We start from the raw sequence: 22,534 nt of genomic DNA, 5'->3' as shown, positions 1-22,534 counted from the left end.
ACATATCCAAGTGTTACTGTATGTGGGTGAAGGGTATTCAAGGATTCTTGGGATAGATTTTCTCAACAAACATCATGCTAAATTTGAACTTTTGCAGTATACAGCAGAAATCAGTGGGACTTTGTTTCCATTGGGGAATACAGCTGCAAATGAGTTAATAATACAAGGCAAGCTCGTCACGAAGGTGTTGCTGAATAAACTGCAAACATGTATGTGCTAAAGTTGATTGCTATGATACAATACCGACAGGTATGGGGAAGTTAGTGTGGGTTTCCATTGACACTAATTTACCATGAGAAGCATTACATGTGCTACAGCCATTAGTGAATAAAGAAAGGTTAGACAAAACACACTGTTTTGTGCGCAGACGTGTAATGTTATGAATGGTGAATATATGGTTCGTGTTACCTTAGATAACTTCATCATGGGCATGGTTAGTCCATTTAAGGGCTTAATGAATGGCAATTCAGATGTATTAGATGAAGATGATACTGGTAGGTTATGTGGTGACCAGAGATGCAAGCAAACTACCAATGCCACAGTATTATGTAAGAAAGAGAGTACCTACAAGGCAGTAATTGGCAGGCAATGCAAGATTTGCTTCTATGGTTTATGGATTTATTTCATATGGATAGTCCTTTACCAGCAACATTTATTACCTAGTAGCATATACCTAAGAGTAGTAAAGTGCTAGACTAAGAAAACTGTATTGCATATTGAAGCACGGCCAACCATTAATGGAGGAGTTCACAGATCAACAGTTGGCAGAAGGGGTGATAGAGCACAGTGGTAGCTCAAGGAGAGCAACTCTCATCACTGTTGCAAGAAAATCATCACAAGGTACTATGAAAAACAAATTCTTTTGTGATTATCATTATGCTACATGGACTGTAGCCCAAAACATGTATAGCATATTTGGAAAATATCATTGTATTCTTGAATGATATGCTAGACCATGTGAAACACCAGGAAGATGTGTTCAGCAGGCTACAGCCACCATGTCTGATGCTTACCACAGATATGTGCCATTTCAGGCAGGCACAGGTGATCTTCCTTGGACATCAGATTAGCAGGAAAGGTGTTCAAACTGATCATCGCAACACCACAGAACATGAAACAACTATAGTCATTCCTGGGTTTATATAATTATTACTGAAAATATGTAAGGAATTTTGTACAAATTGCAGAGCCATTGAATTGGTCATTTAGGAAGGGTGTGAAATTCCAGTGGCCACCAAAATGTAAAATAGTAATTGAAAGACTGAAGACAGCATTAATTTCTCTTCCCGTACTGATTTTTACCTGATTTTGAAAAGGAATTTATCCTCTCATGTGAAACCAATAATGGGGCGATTGGGGGAGCAAATATTTTCGTAGTTATTTATATGGCCAGAAATTTAAAGTAATTGTGTGTCACTGAAATGGCTGTCATGACTGAAAGGCCCTTTAAGTAGATTAACACAGTGGGCACTCAAACTTAGTGAGGTTATTTATAATGACGTTATTTATAATCCAGGTAGGAAACACACAAATACAGATATGTTGAATGGAAAGGTTGCAGTATTGACAACACTAGGGAAAGGTAACACAAAGTGGCAGAGAGCACAGGTGACTGATAACACCATCAAGCATTCAGGGCACAACCACAGTCATCACGGGTAAAGGCTTACTCAGCTTAACAATGAAATATGGACCACTCATAGTCACCAAAAGATTCTGGTGGAGAACAAGAAAGTGCGATGTTGAGCAGTATGTAAAGGACCATGCTCCTTGTGCACAGAGAGCTTATCTTAGTCATCAAAAAATCCCTTTCCAAAGACCACCAGAGGCATCCAAACCTTTTCGGATAATTGCGCGTGATATCTTGGAATTATTCAATAGAACAGCCATAGGACATAAACACATACTGATAATTATAGATCGCGTTTCTAGAGTTCTGGCAATGGTGGTGATTCCCAATCAGCAGCCTACCCAGCAGCTCATGTTATAGTCAACAGCTGGAAAGTCAAATCTGTTGTGCCTGATACTTTAATACTTTAATTACAGGTTAGGGTATGAATTTTTTATCAAATTCAGTGAAGCAGTTATGTCATGTACTTCGTATTTGGAAGATACAAAGAAGCCCACTGCATTCTCGGACTAACGGGAAAGCAGAGTGGGTGCTTAGAACCACTTCTGAAATGTTATTATGTTAACAATGAGCACAAAAATTGGGATACATACCTGCAATACATAGTTTGTGCATATATTTCTTAAGTACATACTGGCACAGGTCTGATGCTCTCTGAAGTGGTGTACAGCAAAAAAATGCCTTTCCACATTGACATTGTGATTCCTAAACTAGGACCAAACAGAGAATCAGTCAAAAAGTTTATGAAGAGGATAGGTGAAGTGTGGCGGATGGTGAAGGAAGGCATCATTAAAGCCTTGGAATGACAAGAACAGTCGTGTAGGAACACTACTGCAATATCGAATGGGTCAGTGGTTGTTAGTCACTAATCCTTATACACCCAAAGGAAAGACAAAGAAGTTCTTGACTAAGTATCTGGTTCATTATCAAATCATTAAGATGTCTTCACCAATGAATATTAAAGCACAGTGTTTCACTAAAATGTCTATTGTCCATGTTAGTAGAGTTAAATGTTTCAAAGGAATGGTGCACTACCATAAACTGAAGCAACTGAATCAATATGCATGGAAACGACTAAGAAAGTCAAGAAGCATACACCAGAGGGTAAGCATGATGCACGTAAGGTGCCATACACGTTGAGGATACTAACAAGTAGTAATATTCAGGTTATATTATGTTATTTTCAGAGCTATCTAACACATATTTTACTTTCTGTTCTCATTCAAGTGTCATAGTAATTTTATATGTATACTAGCGAACCCAGCAATGCTTCACAATTGCTAAATATATATGAGAATGGGTTTACGTCCTAATCTCCTCCTTCCCCTCTCAATGTCCATCTCCTCTTCCCCCTATCTCTCTCCACATTTTCCCTCCTCCTCTCTCTGTCTATCTCCTCATTTCCCCTCTATATGCCCATTTTATCACCAGCTCTCTGTCCATCTCCACTCCCCCCTACCCCCTCCCCCGCCCCCTCTCTGACCATATGACTGTAGGCCTTGTTTATTGTTGTAAACAATGAAACTTCAGTTGTGAATTGAAGTTGCTTAAAATATATGGATAAATCAATTGGTATAATTGGTACAGTAATTCTTGATTTGTGGCGGTGCACATTGGTACTGGTACCTTTAATGAAAAAAATCAGAACCACGGATTTTGAGATGTGATATGATAGTACTTTATTTTTTACCAGTACAGATGTTGTATCCACACTTTAAAAATGTTAAGAAAAGTGTTAAAATAACGTTTTAAGCAGTCTAAGCTTCAAAAACACTCCACTAGAAGGTCACAGTACTGGAACATCATTTTTTACATGTCAAGCACTGGGTGCACTGGGTATGGGAGACCTCTCCTGCTGAAGGGTCTTTGAGCGTAACAGCTTCAGTGGCAGTTCCTCATACTTTTAATCTACATGTATGTAGGATTACACATTTCTGGATGATTCAGGCGCTGTAGTGATACTCTAATAATAAGCCAGTAACTACAAATAAAACTTGCATGTTTTTTTGTTAAAACTGACTGCAAAGCATAGAGTTGTGTATAGATTTTTAGTTTAAAATTTTATGTAAGAAGAAGGAATATACATGGGGAAAACAATTTGTTTAATGGTTTAAATGCCCTGCTATCGTAGTTAAAATTGACTGTGGTGGTGGGGAGGAACAACAAACAATACAAGTACACAGTCGATTTTATCAGAAAAACTGGTCGTTAAAAAAAATGTAGCCTATGTTCATTAGAGTATCATGTAAAAATTTGAAGCAATCAGTCTGAAACTTTATAAGATTTTTCCTAACAACTTTCCAAATCAGTATGCATGCAACAACATCCTTACGTAACACGTTCCACAGCACTACACATAAAAAATGGGATTTTCTGGTGCTCATACCTTGGGTTCTATTGGTGATAAAAAGGTAGGATCAAGTGTTTTGGACAGCCCTTGGGCTAGGAACCATTTGTATATCCAACAAAGGATTTTCTTAGTGTCACTATCCTCCAGTACAGTGTCAAAATATGTATATTATACACTTCCTCCTCCTTTGGTGAATGGAGCAAATCAGTTGGTTCTTTTTGCATTTGATGTGGTCTACAGTGGGTCTGATGGGACTTATAGAGTCACAATTAGTTCATGGGCGGTTCCTTGGAAAACCCCACAAAAAGGTTCTTTTTTACTATATTTTTGCCATCACCAGTGGATCAAATCCGAGCCTAGGATTCCTGGACAGCTATACACAGCACCCTACTTCTACATATAAAATCCAGTATGAGGCGAAATCTATGTAGTGTCAAAAACACAGCACGCACCTCCGGGGCCGGCCGCGATGGTCTAGCGGTTCTAGGCACTCAGTCCGGAACCGCGGGACAGCTACGGTCGCAGGTTCGAATCCTGCCTCGGGCATGGATGTATGTGATGTCCTTAGGTTAGTTGGGTTTAATTAGTTCTAAGTTCTAGGCGACTGATGACCTCAGAAGTTAAGTCGCATAGTGCTCAGAGCCATTTGAGCACCTCCAGGCAATACCACAGGCATCGACAGATCAACAACCCACTCCAGAGATGATGTATAGCCCAGTGATTGCTGCACGAAGAAGTCGAAGTGGTGGTGCTGCCAGAAAAATGATATGCACTGGTGCCACAGCAGAGTGTGCAATTCCAAGTCAGGTCAGCTACCAAGAAGACCACTTCCTACTTGCGTACTTCATGCCACATTGTCTGCTTCTAGCTAGTCCACATCAGACCATCTTCAGTGTACATTCTAGTGGGACAGTATAAGTTGAACTTCAGGATCTGCTGCCTGAGCCAGTTTGTACAAAGTTGAGTATTTGTCAATAAATGTGTGCATTCTTGTCACTAATAATTATCAGTGTTTCAGTGTTCACCTCGGTCTCCTCTTGTGGTGTTTCCCTCAGCTCACTGCAAACAGTTGAGAACTGCAACAACTAAAATTCACTTCTATGGTTGTATCAAAAGTATGACATGACAGCTGGTGCTGAGGAGGCAAAGAATTTGCAGAAGTTACAGGATTAACTTTGGTTTTTGCCCACCCACCTACCATTTTCACTTGTGATTTATTTTCAGCTATTTCTTTTTTTATGTCCAGTACATTAGTGTTTGAACTTTTGAGTCAGGAAGAACACTATTACTGAGAGGTGTGTTATTTTGTGTGCAGCATCTAATCCAAATTCTTTAGAGGTGTGGGTATTGTGTCACAAGATGGTTCGCTAATGCATGTTACTCAGTTACAGGGTGAGCAAATCCAGCAGTTGCTGCACACTGTGATGCAGCTAACACAATAGCAGCAGAATCTACAAGCAGCACAGCAGCCTAAGCTGCAGCGTCCCTCAGCTATTTTATCATTCTGTAGTTTGAACAAATAGCATGAGGACAGGTTGGAATACTTAGCTCAATTGATGAGTCATATGGAGCCACACAAATTGCAAAGTACAAGGAGCAAAGCACTTTTTCCTTCCATAGTGGCGACAGAAACTTACAGGCTTATAGTGAAATTGTTTCCGGACAAACAACCAGGACAGTTAGAGTTTGAGACTTTAGTTAGCAAGTTAATCACTTACTTTGATGACCAAACACTCACGGCTGCTGCATGGTTCACGTTTTTCCACCTTCAGTGGACAATAGGTCAAACTCACAAGCAGTGGATCACTAAATTACAAGGTTTAACTAGGCATTTCAAATTTTTGAGCCATTGGGGACACTTATTCAGTGATGTCATGCTGTGTGACACTGTAACTCAAAATATTTGTGATGACAGAATTTGCACTATTATTTTGAAACAACCTGATCCTTCTTTAGATACAGCGTTACAGCTAATTGAGATTAATGACATATGATTTAGCTAAGTGTGAGATGCAAATGTCAAATTTTAACAAATTGCATACTGATAGTGTTAGCAGTGCTGTAGAACATGAACAGTTTCATGCCCACCTGGCCCCCACAGCATGTGATGCCTCATACTGTGACAAACTGCCATGCCATGCCAGCAGACTGTCATTAGACAGAAAAACATAGCAATATCTTGCCCAAAGTGCTTTAGTTGCCATAAGCATGCTCAGTGCCCAAGTCGTGTTGTTATGTGTTGTTTTTGAGACACATAAGATCATGTTCAGTCAGTGTGCATGTAAAAGCTGCACAGACAGCAAGTTGCCATGCAACACACCACTATACCAGTTGACATCATTAATGGTGTCATAGCACATCCAGCCATGGAACAATGTGACCCCATGGCTGTAGTAAATGTTGTAAAAGGTAGCCCAAGAATAAAACTTAGCAAACATAACTTGAGTGATTTTCATGAGCCAAAAAAGGCATGCCAATGTAAACACAGATCCACTACTAAATCTTTCCTCACATCACCTGTCATGCAGTATAGCAGCTCACAGCAACAGGCAGAACAGTTCTCTCTTAGATGTGGCACGAAGTTGGGACAATGTAGTCAATGTCAAATTGCAACTAGACACTGGTATATCAGTTACACTTCTGAACAAGTTTACTTATAAATGATTAAATGATTAGCTTCACCAATACTGAGTCCATCTATGCATATGTTGTCAGCTTATAATGGACAGGAAATTCCAGTTTAAGGAACTTTCAGTATTCCAACTACTTTTAAAGGTGTAGCAAAGACAATTGTATTCATGTTGCTTACTGCCAAATCTTTGCAGAATATTTTTGGCTTATAGTCTTTTGACGTTTTTGGATTGTCAATCCACAAGTCAGTGCTGCAAATTTCAATGGAAGTGTCTACCAACAAGATTCAAGCTCTATGTGACAAACTTAGTTAACTTTTTGGCAATGATCTAGATTGTGTGAACAATTTTTAGCTCATGTGTCACTCAAATGCAAAATCAAAGTTTTGTGGATCTGGGCAAGTGCCCATTGCCATTAGGGAACAGTTTGCTGAATAGTTATGGTAATGGCAAGCTAATGGGGTCTTCAAACCACTCAGTGCAAGTTAATGTTCTTCCCCACTATTTATCCTTCAGAAACCTTCAGGATACGTTCAGCTGTGTGTTGATTTTAAGTTGACTGTAAACTCTCAGACAGTGATAGATATATACCTTTTGCCCCACACAGAGGAACACATGGACAGATTAGGAAAGGGTCATTATTTTTCCAAGATAGAGTTAGCTGATCTTTACCTCCAATCGCCTCTGAATGACTACTCAACAAAATTTTTAGTTATTAACAATCATCTTTAGTTATTTGAATTTTACTGACTGCCCTTCAGTAGTGCTTCAGCACTGGTGATTTTCCAGTGCTTTTAAGAACAAGTGACTGCCAAGGTGCCTTCTTGCTTAAATTACTTGGATGGTATTGTCATGTCTGGATGTTCTGCAGAACATTTAGCCAATCTTGAGTGCCTTTTTCAAGTACTACTATCAGCAGGCCTCAAGTGTTGCAAAGACAAGTGCTCTTTTTCTGAGATGCAAATAGAATATCTGGGACATGTCATTAATATGCAGGTATTCATGCCACCCCAACTCATTTGCGAGCCATCAAAGATTTGCTCTCTTCCAAAAATCTAAAGGAACTGAAAGGAGTGTTAGGCAAACTAAACTACTACTTCAAATTCATTCCTCATGCCTCTCTGATTGCAGCTCTGCTTCACAAGTTACAGTGGAAGGATGTTCCATATGCATGGCTGAAGGAATATCAGCTGATTTTTGATCTATTCAAACAGACACTATTTAATAACATGTGCCTCATACATTTTGATCCAGCTAAAGCAGTTTAGCTTCTGCCCCGACTTCCGTGGGGGCACCACCACTGCTACTTTGCAGCAATCGCTGGGCTATACACTGTCTCTGGAGTACTTTGTTGACCTGTCAACGTCTGTGGTGCTGCCTGGTGGAGTATGGTGTTCTTATGACACATCACTCCTCCTCCCTAAATCTCCTTGTCATGGTCGCATATGGTTACAGTGTGAATGACGCCAAGGGGCAGTTTGGGTGCAGGTGCAGCAAGTGGGACAGGAACCAGGACTGGAGCCAGTGTCAGGTTTCTATTAGCGCCCTGGCATTCATCCATCGCCCCAACAGGGTGCACACCTACATTCAGGGCCGAAGTCTTGGTTGATACTAGTTCTATTAGCGGTTGACACTTCTTCTATTGGCCTAGGCACAGTTCTGTTGCATCATGTTAGATCAACAGATTGTCCAATAGTATTTGCTCCAAATTTCTGACTATGACTCAGGCAGATTACAGTCAGGTCAAAAAAGAAGAATTGACAATCATTTATGGTGAATAAGGCATTCACTTCTCTCTTCCACCAAACTAAGCCTGTTCCACCCCACACACCACAGAAATTGCAACAATGGACTTTGTTGCTGTTGAACTACAATATGAAATCTTATAAGACCTCGACTCAACATTCCAATGCTGATGTGTCGTCAAGTTTACTGGTGGACGTGGATGATCAGTTCAACTCCCCAAAGCATCAAGTTGTCAGATAGATGCTCTGGGTGCTTCCGCAGTTCTCAGCTTTCCCATGGACTTTCATTGCATGGCGCAGGAGACAGCTGTGGATGCAGATTTGACCATTGTGCTGAATTACAGGTGCAGAGGGTGGCCTAGGAGAGTAAACGCCATCATTCTGCTGGAACGCTGGTCAGGACAAAGCTTCTCATTTTCAGATACAGGATGAAGTACTCTTCAGGATATTCCAGCCTAGACAGTGATGGCAACAGGGGACATTTCACATGTCCTTGAACACAACATGTCCTTGGTTTCTTCTCCTACAGTGTCACTGCTCAAAAGACACCGGAACCAGCTTCGCCCTCTGAGACGCCACGATTGTACCACTGCATTTCATTTTACAGATTCAGCAGGCAGTCAGGAGCCAGGGTCACAGCTGCCTGCCATAGACCAGATGGCATCTCAACCCGAGGAGCTTCCCATGAAGATAGACGTGCTCTTATCCCCGATGCCATCATCACAGCAGCCCATGTTGACATGGGAAATGCCTCTGCACTCTGCCACCTTCCTCTCCAATGGGAAGTCCTCCATTGTTCGAGACCTCGCCCTGGATGTAGGTGTGCACCCTCCCTGCAGTTTGACAGGCATTCCCGTCGGGGCTCAGGATGAATGCCAGGGCGCAGATAGGAGCCTGACACTGGCTCCAATCCTGGTTCCTGTCCCTCTTGCTGCACCTGCATCCAGACTTCCCCCTTGGTGTCATTCACACTGTAATCATATGTTACCATGACAAGGAGATTTAAGAGGGGGGTGTTATAAGTACACCACACACCATCAGGCAGCACCACAGGTGTTGATAGGTCAACAAAACACTCCAGAGATGGTGTACAGCCCAGCGATTGCTGCAAAGTCGCAGTAGTGGTGCCCCCACAGAAGTCATATGCGCTGGCACCAAAGCAGAATGGGCAGTTCCAAGTCAACTTAACTATAGAACAGACTGCCTTCTACCTGTGCACTTCATGCCACATCACTTGCTTCTAGTGAGTTCACACCAGCCGTCTTCAGTAAACTTTCTAGTGGGACAAGAACTGTTTTCTTTCCAGCCTTACCTTCTGAAATAGTAATGGAACCCCACAATCTGCTGCCTGTGCCAATTTATACAAATTTGAGTATTTATCATCAAATGTAGGTGTTCTTGTCACTAATCATTATCATTGTTTCAGTGTTCTCCTCGTTCTCCACTCATAGCTTTTCCCTGAGTGTGCTATAAATAGTTGAGGGTTGCAGTGAGTAAAATCTCCTTCTGTGGTCATATCAAAAGTACCATACAACAATCTAAATAACAAATAACCACAGCAAATTGCTCAAATTTTGTTGGTATAATCTCGGGCCTTTTTCTAGAAGAGACATCTCCCTGTTTTCAAAAGTCTTTATCTATTATCGAGAAACACCCCAAAAACTTATTTTTTGGGTACCAAAATGCAGCTATGGGTTCCAAGGCGGTTAAGCACAGCAAATGGCTGTAATTTTTATGATGTATTGCTTCAATCCTGACCTCAAACAGCCTTGAAAATTTTCTTCATATATTTATCTGTTTCCGAGGTATAGAGGTTTAAAGTTATCCTACTTGTACATGTAAAATACACATGTAACATCTGGTGTGAGGTGAAAATGTAGTTTGTAAAGGGGACATAGCAGGGAAAAATATGTTGTAAACTGTCTCTGTTATCATCTGCGAGCCCCATATTGTAGTAGTGAAGCACAAGCAAAATTTTTTTGCCTGTAAAATCCAGTCTGAGGAGCAAAATTAGTTTTTCATTATTTCAGTTTCATATAAGTAAACTATCTAAATTTTACTGGCCCATAAAATTTCTTTCCATATGAGTTACATACCTTGCTACAGCAGGGAAAAGAAGGGAATAATGCTCACATCAGATGACAAAAAAATGTGAATATGTGTTTATTTAAAAGATTCTGACTGAAACATATGGTACCAGTTGCCTCATTCTACCTTACTCAGCATCTATAAAAAGTTTCCCAAAAATTTTGGCATGCAAACGTATTTGCACTTTTTGAAACACATCGCTTTCTCAAGCTTTTCCAAGCTGGCAGAGAAGATGACAGTGGCAGTGGCAAAGACATAGAAAAATAATAAGCACTGGATGGCAGTAAACAGTGGTTGTCTTACAGAAAGAGCAAAGTAGACAAATGGCAGTGTGAGAGAAAGAGAGAGAGACAGTGGCAGGGGTACATAGCTCACAGTGACAGAATAGTGCTAGGAAAAAAACTGAAGAAGACAGTGCCAGGGAAGGGGGTGAATGGGGGAGGGGGAAATGGGGAAGGATAGAGGGAAAGAGAAAGTGGAAGTGGGTGAGAGCCAATGATAATGAGAGATAGAGTACATGATAAGGACAATGAGGAAGAGAGATATAATGAAAGCGAGATAAGACAGCAGGAGTAGGAAGAAAGGAATGAGATATTAGCAGTAAGAGGGAGCAAGTGGGAGACAGTGATGATGACATGAAACTGTAGCTGTTGGACAGAATGAAGAGGACTGTGGCTGTGGTGCAGGAGACAATGACAGGAGGAAAAGAGAAGATAATGACAATGAACTGTGCTGAATGAGTAAGTGAAAAATGGCAACTGGGAGTAGATGGGTGTGAGGAACTTATAGTGATGGACTAGTGGGTGTGAGTGAGTTACAGTTAGGGAAGCTTGTGGGACTTTGAGGTGAACTACATGTTAAAAAAAGTGCAAATATGTTTGCATGCCAAAATTTTTGAAAAAATTTTAAAGGTGCTGAGAAAGATAAAATGAGGCAACTGGTAGCCCACATTTTAATCAGGGTCTTTTAAATAAACAAGGACATATTCACAACAATGTTTCCCCTTTATAAATAATGCTGAGTGTTAGGATTGTAAGTGCAAATATGTGATTTTCTCCGTATGTGTATACTGATTCACAAAAATTTCATGTGAAATTATTTGATCTCCTTTCCAAGATATGACAGGTCACCCTAAAATATCATTTCGAATATTATTTCAAACTTTTGATTCATCTCTCTCTCCCTTGCGATAACTAGTCCGTCATTCACCAATAGTATGATGGCAGTGCTCCTATATTCACTGTACTAGAGACAACAATCATTGTCAGGTACTACTTATCCCAATGTTGTTAGAAAATTTGAGGATACATCATTCCAGCTCTTTGGAGTTTGTATTAAAGCTTATAAACTCTTCTTCAGCTTAAAAAACTCTATTTTTGCTGTCACTGACTTTGTCAGATCGATTCATGAAGGTATATCACCATATAGAAATGCTCTCTTAAAATTTTATTTGTAGCAGTTCAGTCATATGGCAATCAGAAAGGGTCTTGATGGAAAGTTTTGGACTTCTGAAAATTTGCTAGTATATGTTTTCTGGGTTGCTGATTACAAATTTCAATGTTGCTAACTTGTTACACGCAGGTCCATATCAACCTGTAGTCAGAGTGACTTGCCCTTCATTTAATGATTTCTTCAACCTATCAGCAGTAAGGGCCTACTAAATATTTCACTTTTTGGAGGCCACTGGCCACTGGCCAGCAATTCTATCTCAAAGTTTATATGTTTTCTCTGTTGAATTTTCCTTTAATTCAAATAATAATTTTGCATCTTTCATATACTGATCGTAACTTTGATACATCTTTGTTGACTGACACTTCTTTGATCTTCTGCCTGAGGTGAAATGGCTGGCTGGCTGGCTGTTTATGATCTCTGCTACTGTTATTGACCAACTGCTTGCCCTACAACATGTGACTAATACTGACATTTAACCATAAATGATCCCCTGTAGCTGTTAGCAGTAGCAGGAGCCCTATTGTCTTTAATGATAAGTAACTACTGTATTTTACTACATTAACAGGTCAGATCTTTAACTTCAGCACATTAACAAGGAGCACATAAAAAAGTAAGTGACTGAGTCTCTGGCAAAGTACATTGTTATAAAAAGTCCACAATAAACTGAAAAGACAAAGAACATACACATTAATGTAGGGGGCAGTCAAATGAAAATAAGACAGATGGAAAAAAGTAAGTAAACAGTTATTTATTTCAAAATTAATTTTTGTAATTGTTAGTATGTTTATCCCAATGTGAGACAAGATGGTCAATGCTTTCATGAATAAATGTTTGTAGCTGTCTACAGAACCATATTTGTATCCAGACATGTATCTCTTTGTTCACAATAAAGCAATGGCCATAAAAATCTTTCTTCAGGGCTCCAAAAATATGGAAATCACCTTGGGGGGAGACTGGGACTGTATGGTCAATGTGTAAGGTCTTCCCAGCAAAACCTCTGCAGTGCAGTCGAAACAACCTCGCACATGTGTGCAGGCATTATCCGCAACAAAATGACACTGTCCATCAACATTCCTGAGTATTTGGACTTGATGTGATGCTTCAGTTTTGTAAAGTGTCTATGTATCACAGTGCATTAATTGTGGTGCTGTGTTACATAAAGTCAATGAGCAGTAGGCCTCTGCAGTCTAAGAGAAAGGTCATCACGACCTCCCCTGGAGCTGCTGATTTCATTTTTTGTTTCCTACTTCCCATTACAGGGCACTTCAATAAATGCACCTATCTGTGTTACCAATGTTCATGCCATGCTTATTATACAGTCTTTAATTGACCGCTCCTTATATTATGCATAGTAAACATTAATTTTTAAACCTACAACTTCTTCTATTATGTGCTAATTACTAAAAGAAGGCCTGGGAGATCACCTGGGGGAGTCACTGTTACAACCTTGGAACTCTGGCTAAAAATAGGGGTGAGATCCGAAAGGTTATGTAACCAAACCAAGCAGGAAACTAGTCAGCGAGCCGACTGGATGTGGAGGACAGTGGAAGACAATGGGAAACCACCACTGGAATTACTTCCCTAGAAATTCATGGGATGGACCTCTTTGTCCAATATTCTGGAGGTAAAGCTTCCCCTCAATCGGATTTCTGGGAGGGGAATACAATGACTCCAAAGATTAGGGCAAATGGAAAAGGAAGGAAGGAGAAAAAGAAGCAAGACTTATTGAGGATTGGGACTTGGAATGTTTTAGCCCTTCTCCAGGAAGGGAAATTAGAAAATACCAAACATGAAATGACAAGAAACAAATTGGATGTACTCGGAATGTGTGAGGTGAGATGGGGTGGTTTTGGAGAACTAGAAAGTGATGACTTCTGATTGTACTACTCAGGTGAGGATAAAAATGGAATGTGTCGGGTTGGAATTTTGATAGGATAAAGACTGAAGGACAAGGTTATCGAGGCTGAATATGTTAGTGGAAGAATAATGATGATGAGACTGACAGGAAAAATGAAATACTTGGTTATCATCCAGGTCTATATGCCAACAAATAATCATTCAGATGAAGTGGTAGAAGAATGTTATGAGAAGATAGAAAACTTAGCAGAGAGAGAGAAAAGAAATGTACATATTGTTATAATGGGTGATTGGAATGCGGTAGTTGGTGAAGGGCCAGAAGGAAAACCTCTGGGAAAATTTGGACTGGGAGAAAGAAATGAGAGAGGGCAAAGATTGTTGGAATACTGCAATGAAACTTTCTTGGTAGTTGGAAATACTGTATTTGATAACCACAAAAGATGACGGTATACTTTGATATCTCAATTTGACAACAAAAGATATCAAATTGATTACATAATGATACAACAAAGATACTGAAATGCCTAAAGTGTGTCAAAAGTTATCCAAGGGCAGATATTTATTCAGATCATATATTAGTAGTTGCTGAGGATCTAGTTAAATTGAAAAGAACCTGGGAAGGACAGAAGAGAGAGCACATTAACTTTGACAAACTGAAAGAAAAAGGCAACTGTGAAAAATTGGAGAATGCATATTGTGACATCATGATGCCAGGACAGGAAATGGAATCCACAGAAGGAAGATGGGGTCGTTTTAAAAATGGGATCACAAAGGCAGCTAAGGAAACACTTGGAGTCAAGAAGAGGAGAAAAGGAAAGAAAGAATGGGTAACACCAGATATGATAACCAAGATGGATGACCGCAGGAAATGGAAAACTGTAAACACAGAAGAAGCGAAGTGAAATTACAGGAAGTTAAATAACGAATTAAGAAAGGAGATGGGAAAAACAAAAGGAGAAATGGCTGACAGAAAAGTGTGACAAGATAGAGAAATTACAGAAAGAAGGAAAATATGATTTGATGTACAAAGAAGCAATGGATTTTACATTTAGGGAAAAGAGAAATGACAATGGACTAAAGGAAGCAGAGGCAGCAGACGGTAAAATGGTGAGTGAACCCCAAGAAATAATGAGAAGATGGGAAGAATATATAGAACAGCTATATGCTGCAGTCAGCCGACCAAGTAAATAAGACCTTGCGATAGAAGAAGAACATACAGTTGCAGATGATGACAAAGGAAATGCAATACTGACAAGCAAGATTGAAGAATCAATGAAGGAGATGAAAAATGGAAAGGCAATGGGAATTGATGAGATTCCTGCGGAACTGTTAAAGTCATTGGAGAAAGATGGGAAAATGGAGTTAATTGAATTGTGTAGTCAAATATAGATGACAGGAAAATGGCCAAAACACTTTACAGAAAGTATCTTAATACCTATAGAAAAGGAAAAGAACAGCAAAACAGTGAGCCTGATATCACATGCAGCCAAAGTCTTGCTGAGGACGCTCAGCAAAAGTCTATATGGAAAACTGAATTGTGTAATAAGAGAACAATTTTGTTTCAAGTAAGGAATGGGAACTAGATGCCATTGGGCTACTGAGAGTGATAGGGGAGGGGTACACAGAGAAGAAAAGGAAGGTGTATGTTGTGTTCATTGACCTTGAGAAGGCTTTCGACTGTGTCAGATGCGACAAACTGATGGAAATCCTAAGGAAACATGGAGATGACTGGAGGGATAGATTGCTAATTAGAAATTTATATTTGAACCAGAGTGCAAGTGTAAGAATAGGTGGTGTGATGAGTGAAGAAATTGAACTGGGAAGAGGTGTAAGACAATGTTGTTGTTTATAACCAACTCTGTTCAATATCTATCTGAAGGAAATTATTAATGAAAGTTTTGATTGAAGGAGAGTGGAGTGTATAAGATTTGCAGACGACATGGTTGTGATGGTAGAGAGTGCAAGAGAGATGCAACAATGTTAGATTATCTAAATACAAAATTAGAAGAATATGGAATGAAGATTCAGAAAAAGAATTGCAATGGCAAAAGAAGGATTCAGGAGGAAACAGGAATTACTTTGTGGAGCACCAAACAGAAATCTGAGGAAAAGACTTGCCAAATGTTACATCTGGAGCATTGCACTGCATGGTGAGGAGACCTGGACACTGAGGAAGGAAGATGAAAGAAGATTGGAGGGACTAGAGATGTGGATATGGAGAAGAATGAAAAAAGTGAAATGGGAAGACCAAGTATTAAGAAGTATTAAGAAGAGTTGGAGAAGAACGAAACATACTGAAAGTCATCAGAAAGAGAAAACGAAATTGGACTGGACATTGGTTGAGGAGGGACTGTTTATTGAAGGAAGGAATAGATGGAATGGTGAAGGGAAAAAGGGGAAGAGGAAAAAGAAGATATCAAATGCTGGACAATATCAAAGGAGACAAATATTCAGAAATGAAAGGACTGGCTATGGACAGACAAACGTGTAAAAGGGTTAACCCATGATAAGACCTGCCGTACAGCAGAATACCATACTACTACTACTTACTAAAAGAAAGTACAGAAGAAGAAGGAGGTAGATAAAAGTTTATGCGCTGCACTGTGACTTTGAGATTTATCCCTCCCAGCACCACTACCACTACCACCAACCTGTGCACATACGCACGCACACACACACACACACACACACACACACACACACAGAGAGAGAGAGAGAGAGAGAGAGAGAGAGAGAGAGAGATGTTTGAAAATAAAAAGATAAAATAATTCAGAAGAGAAAATAATTCACTAGTTCTTACATTTTCTTAATATACTTAAGGTTTCCCTCCTTTCCATATCTGGAAGACGAACATATCCTGGTGGACAATCTGGGTCTCTTAACTGGCGATCACATTCTTCCTTTTGCTGCTGCTCCTGTCGTGACAGCAGGTACCTGCACAATATTTTAATATGAAGCAGAAACTCAAAAGGACAATATATGATCCACAGTTTATACTGTTTATAAACGACACACAGAATTAAGAATACTGTCTAACAATACATTCAAATTTAAAAACTAAATTAAAGGACAAAGAAATGGTCACATGATTAATAAACTGCACCATGGTCAATAGTAACATCAACTTGTATACTGAATCTTTCTGTTTTGTGGGAGATTTCTCTTTTAGTTGCTATAATAGGAAGTCAGGAAAATATGTGAGAAGACAGAAGAGATGGGGAAGAGTGGCCACTTAGAACTTTAGCTGTAACATGCTCTCCCTCAAAAGTATTTGCTAGTTATGCCAACAGAAGAAATATCCTAACAGAATATATGGAGTCTGTATGAATTCTCTGTAACAGTGATAAGTCAAAAAACATAATTCACATATTACAACTATATTTTAGCATATCTCCTTTTGCAGCTAAGACATTTACACTGAACACTTTCCTAATGACAATTTGCTAGAAAGGAGGACCGATACCTGTCTAAAAAAAGTTTTTTTCTGTGCCTGCTCTTATTTTCCTATCTTGACTGTGAATGACTGCCATAAACTTGGTTGTGTAATCAAATAACAGCCCTTTCTGTTCACACACAATTATCTACTACATAATTCAGCTATGATGTTGGTGGATTCTTTGGTCAACAGTGGCACTGAAGTTATAGACTCTACAAACATTCATTAACTGCTCGTGCTGCTGACATTAAATAAATCTGATTTGTTTACTCTCTGCCTCTCTGCAAGTGAGTTTGGTGTGTTAGTCTGTTTGGTTCTATTGTCTCTATATGATTCACAAATTGAGTTCTTTATGCACACATTGTAGCAGTGGTTTTCTGTAATTATTTTCAGCTTTCTACAATGGATTTTGAGTAACATTTACCAGATATAATTCCTGGTACAGCAGTACTGTAGCATTCAACAGCATGCAGCATACAAAACTTTTTATTTTGTAAAGATTGCTCTTATGTAACCAGGGTGTATACGACCCGGGAAAACCGGGAGATCCGGGAAAAACCCGGGAATTTTTTCATCTGGGAAAAAAATTTTAGAATTCCGGGAATTTTTCATTGTCTGAGTTTTCAGTTAAATTTTTGTAATTTTAACTGGTAAGAACCGATTCTCTAACAAAGGATATTACTGTATCCCGCTACTGCAGAATAATACTTCAACAATAAAACATAAACTAGAGAAAAAACGAAAATAACTTAAATTGCAAAGGAAATGCGCCATATACAACAACGACACACAGTGGTCATGCAAGCGTCTGCCAATTGAAAATGTGTCAAAGGCATTAGGAAGACTATGCAGTGCTTCATAACAACAAATTGCCTCCAATGAGCGTGAAGGCGCAACTGTTTACATTCGATTTGTTTTAGCAGTTACCCATGGGCTCATGCACATGCGCAGTTGAGTCACGTTTGAGTAGTAGATTCTCCCGATTCCGGCTACAGGAATGTGGTTGTTGGCTGTGCAAGCAGTCGTAGCAAGCATGTAGAGGCTACCGGAAAAAAGGGGGCGCCAAATTCATATTCTTGAGGGGAAAAAAAAACTTGTTTCACAAAGCACCTAGCTGGATCAGTGCACGTTTGTCTGTCGATTAGTCATATGATTTTGTAACGCTTCCCTGTTGGTTTTTGAACATTTTTGAACACATTTTAAGTTGATTTCTGAATGAATCATAAGTTGACTTTTGAATGCGTGCGTAGCGTACGTGATGTCTCTGTCAGGAGAATCCTTGTCACATCTAGAAATAAACTTTCGCAGACAAAAGGGGGCGGGGCAATATGAGCTGAGGGAGTAAAGCCGAACAGATGAATGCCAATCGTTGTCTGATTATGTGGTTGATTGGGTTTGCGAATGATCAGCTTTGTTATAATTACTTGCGGAATCCATAGATTCAGACTACCAGAATGGAAATAGATGACTAACAGGAAAACAGGTGAGAAAGATTACATATTATCTTCTCAGTGTATCGAAGAAAATGAAATTTTGACAGAAAAGTTTTGGCCAGATCGCTACACTTGTAAGGACCAGTTGTAAAGTCCCCGGCTAGCAGACGCGTAAGTTCTGTTCTAGAAGTAACACAGAAAATGTGTTGTTCGAACACGTAAAACTGCCTAACTGGAAAATAATGGCGGGATAACTAAACCTGTGATTCTGACAGGGTTTGTGAAGTTAATCGGCGAACAAATTTTGACAATGGCAGCAATAGCTACAGAATTGGTGATGACAAGATTGTTAGAATGAGGAAGGAGATGAAACGGGGACATCACACAAATTATGGAAGAATAAGACGATTCCAAATTTATATAAAAATTACGTAATAAGTACTTTTCGATCTCACGCTTGAGAAGCTGGTGCGTATGAATGAAATGTGAAACTATTTCCTAACATAAAGCTTTTTGCTTGTAGTAGGCCCAATAGGCATTTGATATTGGTACTTCGTGGATTATATTCTGTCGTATTATAAAAATGGCCATTTGTGCCAAAACATTCTCGTTTATTTGGTGTGTTACAAAATTGCTGCCATATTAGATATGCCTATTTTGTTTTATCTAGCAGACAGTGACAGTATAGACGTAATCAGATCGAGAAACCACACCAGTCTTGGGTGTTATTTGTATTAACAGCTTTTTCAGTATAACGACATTTCATTTTTTATGTAGCAAAAGGTTTGATGAACTTTGAAGAGGTAATAGATTCTTTCGCAGAAAGGAAAGCATGCCATGTAAAGCTGTAGCAAGATTAGAGAGAAAAAAATGCTAGGAGCAAAGGTTTGAAGAAATGTGTAATTTCTTGCTTATCTCTTGTCAGTATTGGTTTTATACATCCTATATTTAATTTTATTTCACACAAACAGCAAGTTATTAACTAATAGGCAATAAAGAGTTCAGCTTTTCAGAAGAGTTCTTCTTCTCTCGATTACAAATAATCCCATCCGCTATTAACTGCGAGATTTTTTTAAAAAGGGGCAGGCTGTCAAACCGGCCGACTGGGAGCAGGAGAGGCGCAACAGGACATTTCAATTTCCACTCGCCTGAATATAGTTTGCACGTGCGGTGGAAAAATTCTTTATGAAGAGGCGTGGCACTGCACTTTGGCATACTTAAGACCACATAATATGTCTTACATTTCCTCGAATACGTATGTTGTATGTTTCAAACTTATCATAAAGATGGTGCGCTACAAGATGAACATATTTTGAAAATTCGATTTTTTTTTTTTTAGTATTGACCCGGTTCGCAAATGTCGTTGATTCTGGGCTGATGCGCAGAGCAGTCTGAGTTATAGTGAGCAGCCTCCACATGACCCGTGTTTACATTTAGTGATTTTGCTGTTTTCCCTTCGTTTACTCTCACGTCACATGTAACCAAAACGGATATCTGTGGCCGGGAGCTATCAAGTGAATTAAAACACATTCACATAATTACGGAAGACTAAAATATGTGATTAATTTCTGATTTTATTTTATTTCCACCTTTCTGACAGTCAAGCATTAATCGCCTTGTGGAACAATGAATTTATTTTTCTCTGTTTGCTAAAGAAATTTGACTTTTGTTAACCGTTTCCGCAGAGGCAGTCATTGTATTTGAAACGAAATGTTTAATTCCACAGTACTGGCTAGTTTCAACTGTTCGCTGCATTTCAAGTGCACGTTCTCATTTTCTAGCACGTATGGCATTATGTCATAATAAAGAACTGAACATGATGTAATACAGTACTGGTGCTCCAAGAAAATTTACATCCCGAAAACATCACTGAAAAGCTTAATATCAGGTCGAGGTCTACATCATTGGTAATCCGGACATACGAATGTGCACTTTAAATGTGCACATTTTAATATTGTTCACGAAATTCCGATGCTCTTGGAGTATCCTCTTATGCCTTGTTTCTTTTATGACGTAATGTATGATCTTTCAATGTTTTACACGTACGTGCATACGGGCTTCCTACGTCATGATAGCTACCCAAGCGTGGTGTCGCCTGTTATCTGCGCTTTCTGGCAACTGCTGAAACGAACCTATTTCTAACAGGTTGCGGGAAAATATTGCGAATAGTGGTTTGAAAAGCGTTACTTTCAAAGTAAATATCCTTTTACGTAATTGGAACTAGGTGCAAGAATGTACCATGAGCATTCGACTCTCACTGAAAAATCAACCCTTTGATGACGCGCCATTTAGAAAAATTTCGAACCCTGAAGATCAGACATTTATGTCATTATTAAAAATTTTACTGGCACATTTGTGTGATATATCTTACAGTGTAACACGCGCATAAAAGATCAACAGTATATGCGAAAGCTTAGCTTGTCTTGCAGCTTGAGAACAATATAATATGTGAAAACTTTGCTTTTCTTGTAGCAACACCATGTATATTAATTTAAACTATTAACTTATCCTGTTTGTGTGTTCATGCTACTTAACAGAGATGTTGCTCTTGGCTGACAACATCACGTGTCCTATGCTCTGAATATCCGCTGTCATCGGCTGGCGAGATCACGTGACATGAGCTACGGACGGCCTACAAAAGCGCATCGAAATCTCGATTTCAATTATTCGGAAAGTAACATGCTGTGTTTGGTGGAATTCCAGTGTATACTTTCGTAATACGAAAATACGCAGCGTACATGTTGCTGCACATTAAAGATGTTTCCAAAACATGTCTTTTTCCCTGAGTTTCGTTTTCTAAAGTGCCGCGATATTTTACGCCCGTGTTTAAAACCATAACCATTCAAAGGATTGATAAGGGAAAATATACTGTCACCTGGGAGAAAGTGTATTTTTAACCGGGAAATCTGGGAAAAATCCGGGAATTTCTTTTCCTTGTCCACGTATACACCCTGGTAACACACTAATCGTTTTTGTGTGAAAGCATATCACATGAGAATTATGCAAAGAAACCTACTACACAAGAATCCTTGAATCATGTCTATTGTAACTGCAGCCTCCTGCCTTGCCTATTATTAACTGAAGTCTCGTCCCTTGCCTAATATCTTTTAAAATTGTCCAAAGACTATAAGACATCAATAAATGGTTGTTATTAAGGAGTACTTATATAAAGCATGACTCTCAATTAAACAAGTCCAGCATACCACTAATCACACTGTATTACTATTAAGCTGTGTTGTTAACCCATACTAAATACAGTGTACTAAAAGTTTAAACAATTTTAGCTTTGTTTGAGAGGCAATTCGCAACCATCATGTTTATACACAGAGGAAAAGAAGTCTTTGAAAACTAATTTGACTGAAGTCTAACCATTTATATCTAAACAAAAGCTGTTATGCAGTGACTCAATTGGTTGCAGACAGCTGGAAACCATCAGAAGAACTGTGAAGATTTTCTTCAAACTACCTCAGACAAAACATTATCTAATACATGGAAGCTTTTAGTGTAAAGTCATGTAGCTTTTCCCTGTTGGATGAAATATAGGAGACACGTGCAACTGACACCTGTCAAATGAATTAAAGCACACTTGAAAACTAAAGTAACTAATGTGGCATTTGTTTAACACAGTTTTGTTTTTCAATGAAAATTATCAATTTCTGAAAGTGTGTAATGTAACTGGATGGACAAAAAACTCTACATAGCAATCGGTGGCAGGAGAACATACCAAAATTTGCAGCCAAATGGCAAGAGTTGAAGGGGAAGGAAGAGGGTTGAAGGAAAAGGGCTGGTGAGATTAAGGAAATGAAGAGAGTTCAAAGTGTTTATTTACTGGAAATTTCTAACTTTGTCAGAAGAATAAGTAGCAACAAGAATGAAGTACATGTTCCTACAACAAGTTCCTACAACAAGAATC

General features: G+C 39.2%; 1 protein-coding gene across 1 annotated transcript in view; it reads right to left on the bottom strand.

Annotated features, from left to right (window-relative positions):
- The window catches only part of LOC124594660, a 146,735-nt gene that overhangs the window by 5,713 nt on the left and 118,488 nt on the right, over positions 1–22,534 (bottom strand). Inside the window, exon 7 of the mRNA XM_047133029.1 lies at positions 16,553–16,686. Coding sequence (XP_046988985.1) covers positions 16,553–16,686 — 134 coding nt within the window. The remainder of the gene's footprint in view (positions 1–16,552; positions 16,687–22,534) is intronic.

The sequence above is a fragment of the Schistocerca americana genome, chromosome 2 (genome assembly GCF_021461395.2).
Source record: "Schistocerca americana isolate TAMUIC-IGC-003095 chromosome 2, iqSchAmer2.1, whole genome shotgun sequence".
NCBI lineage: Eukaryota > Metazoa > Arthropoda > Insecta > Orthoptera > Acrididae > Schistocerca > Schistocerca americana.
This window is presented reverse-complemented; position numbering and strand designations above follow the sequence as displayed.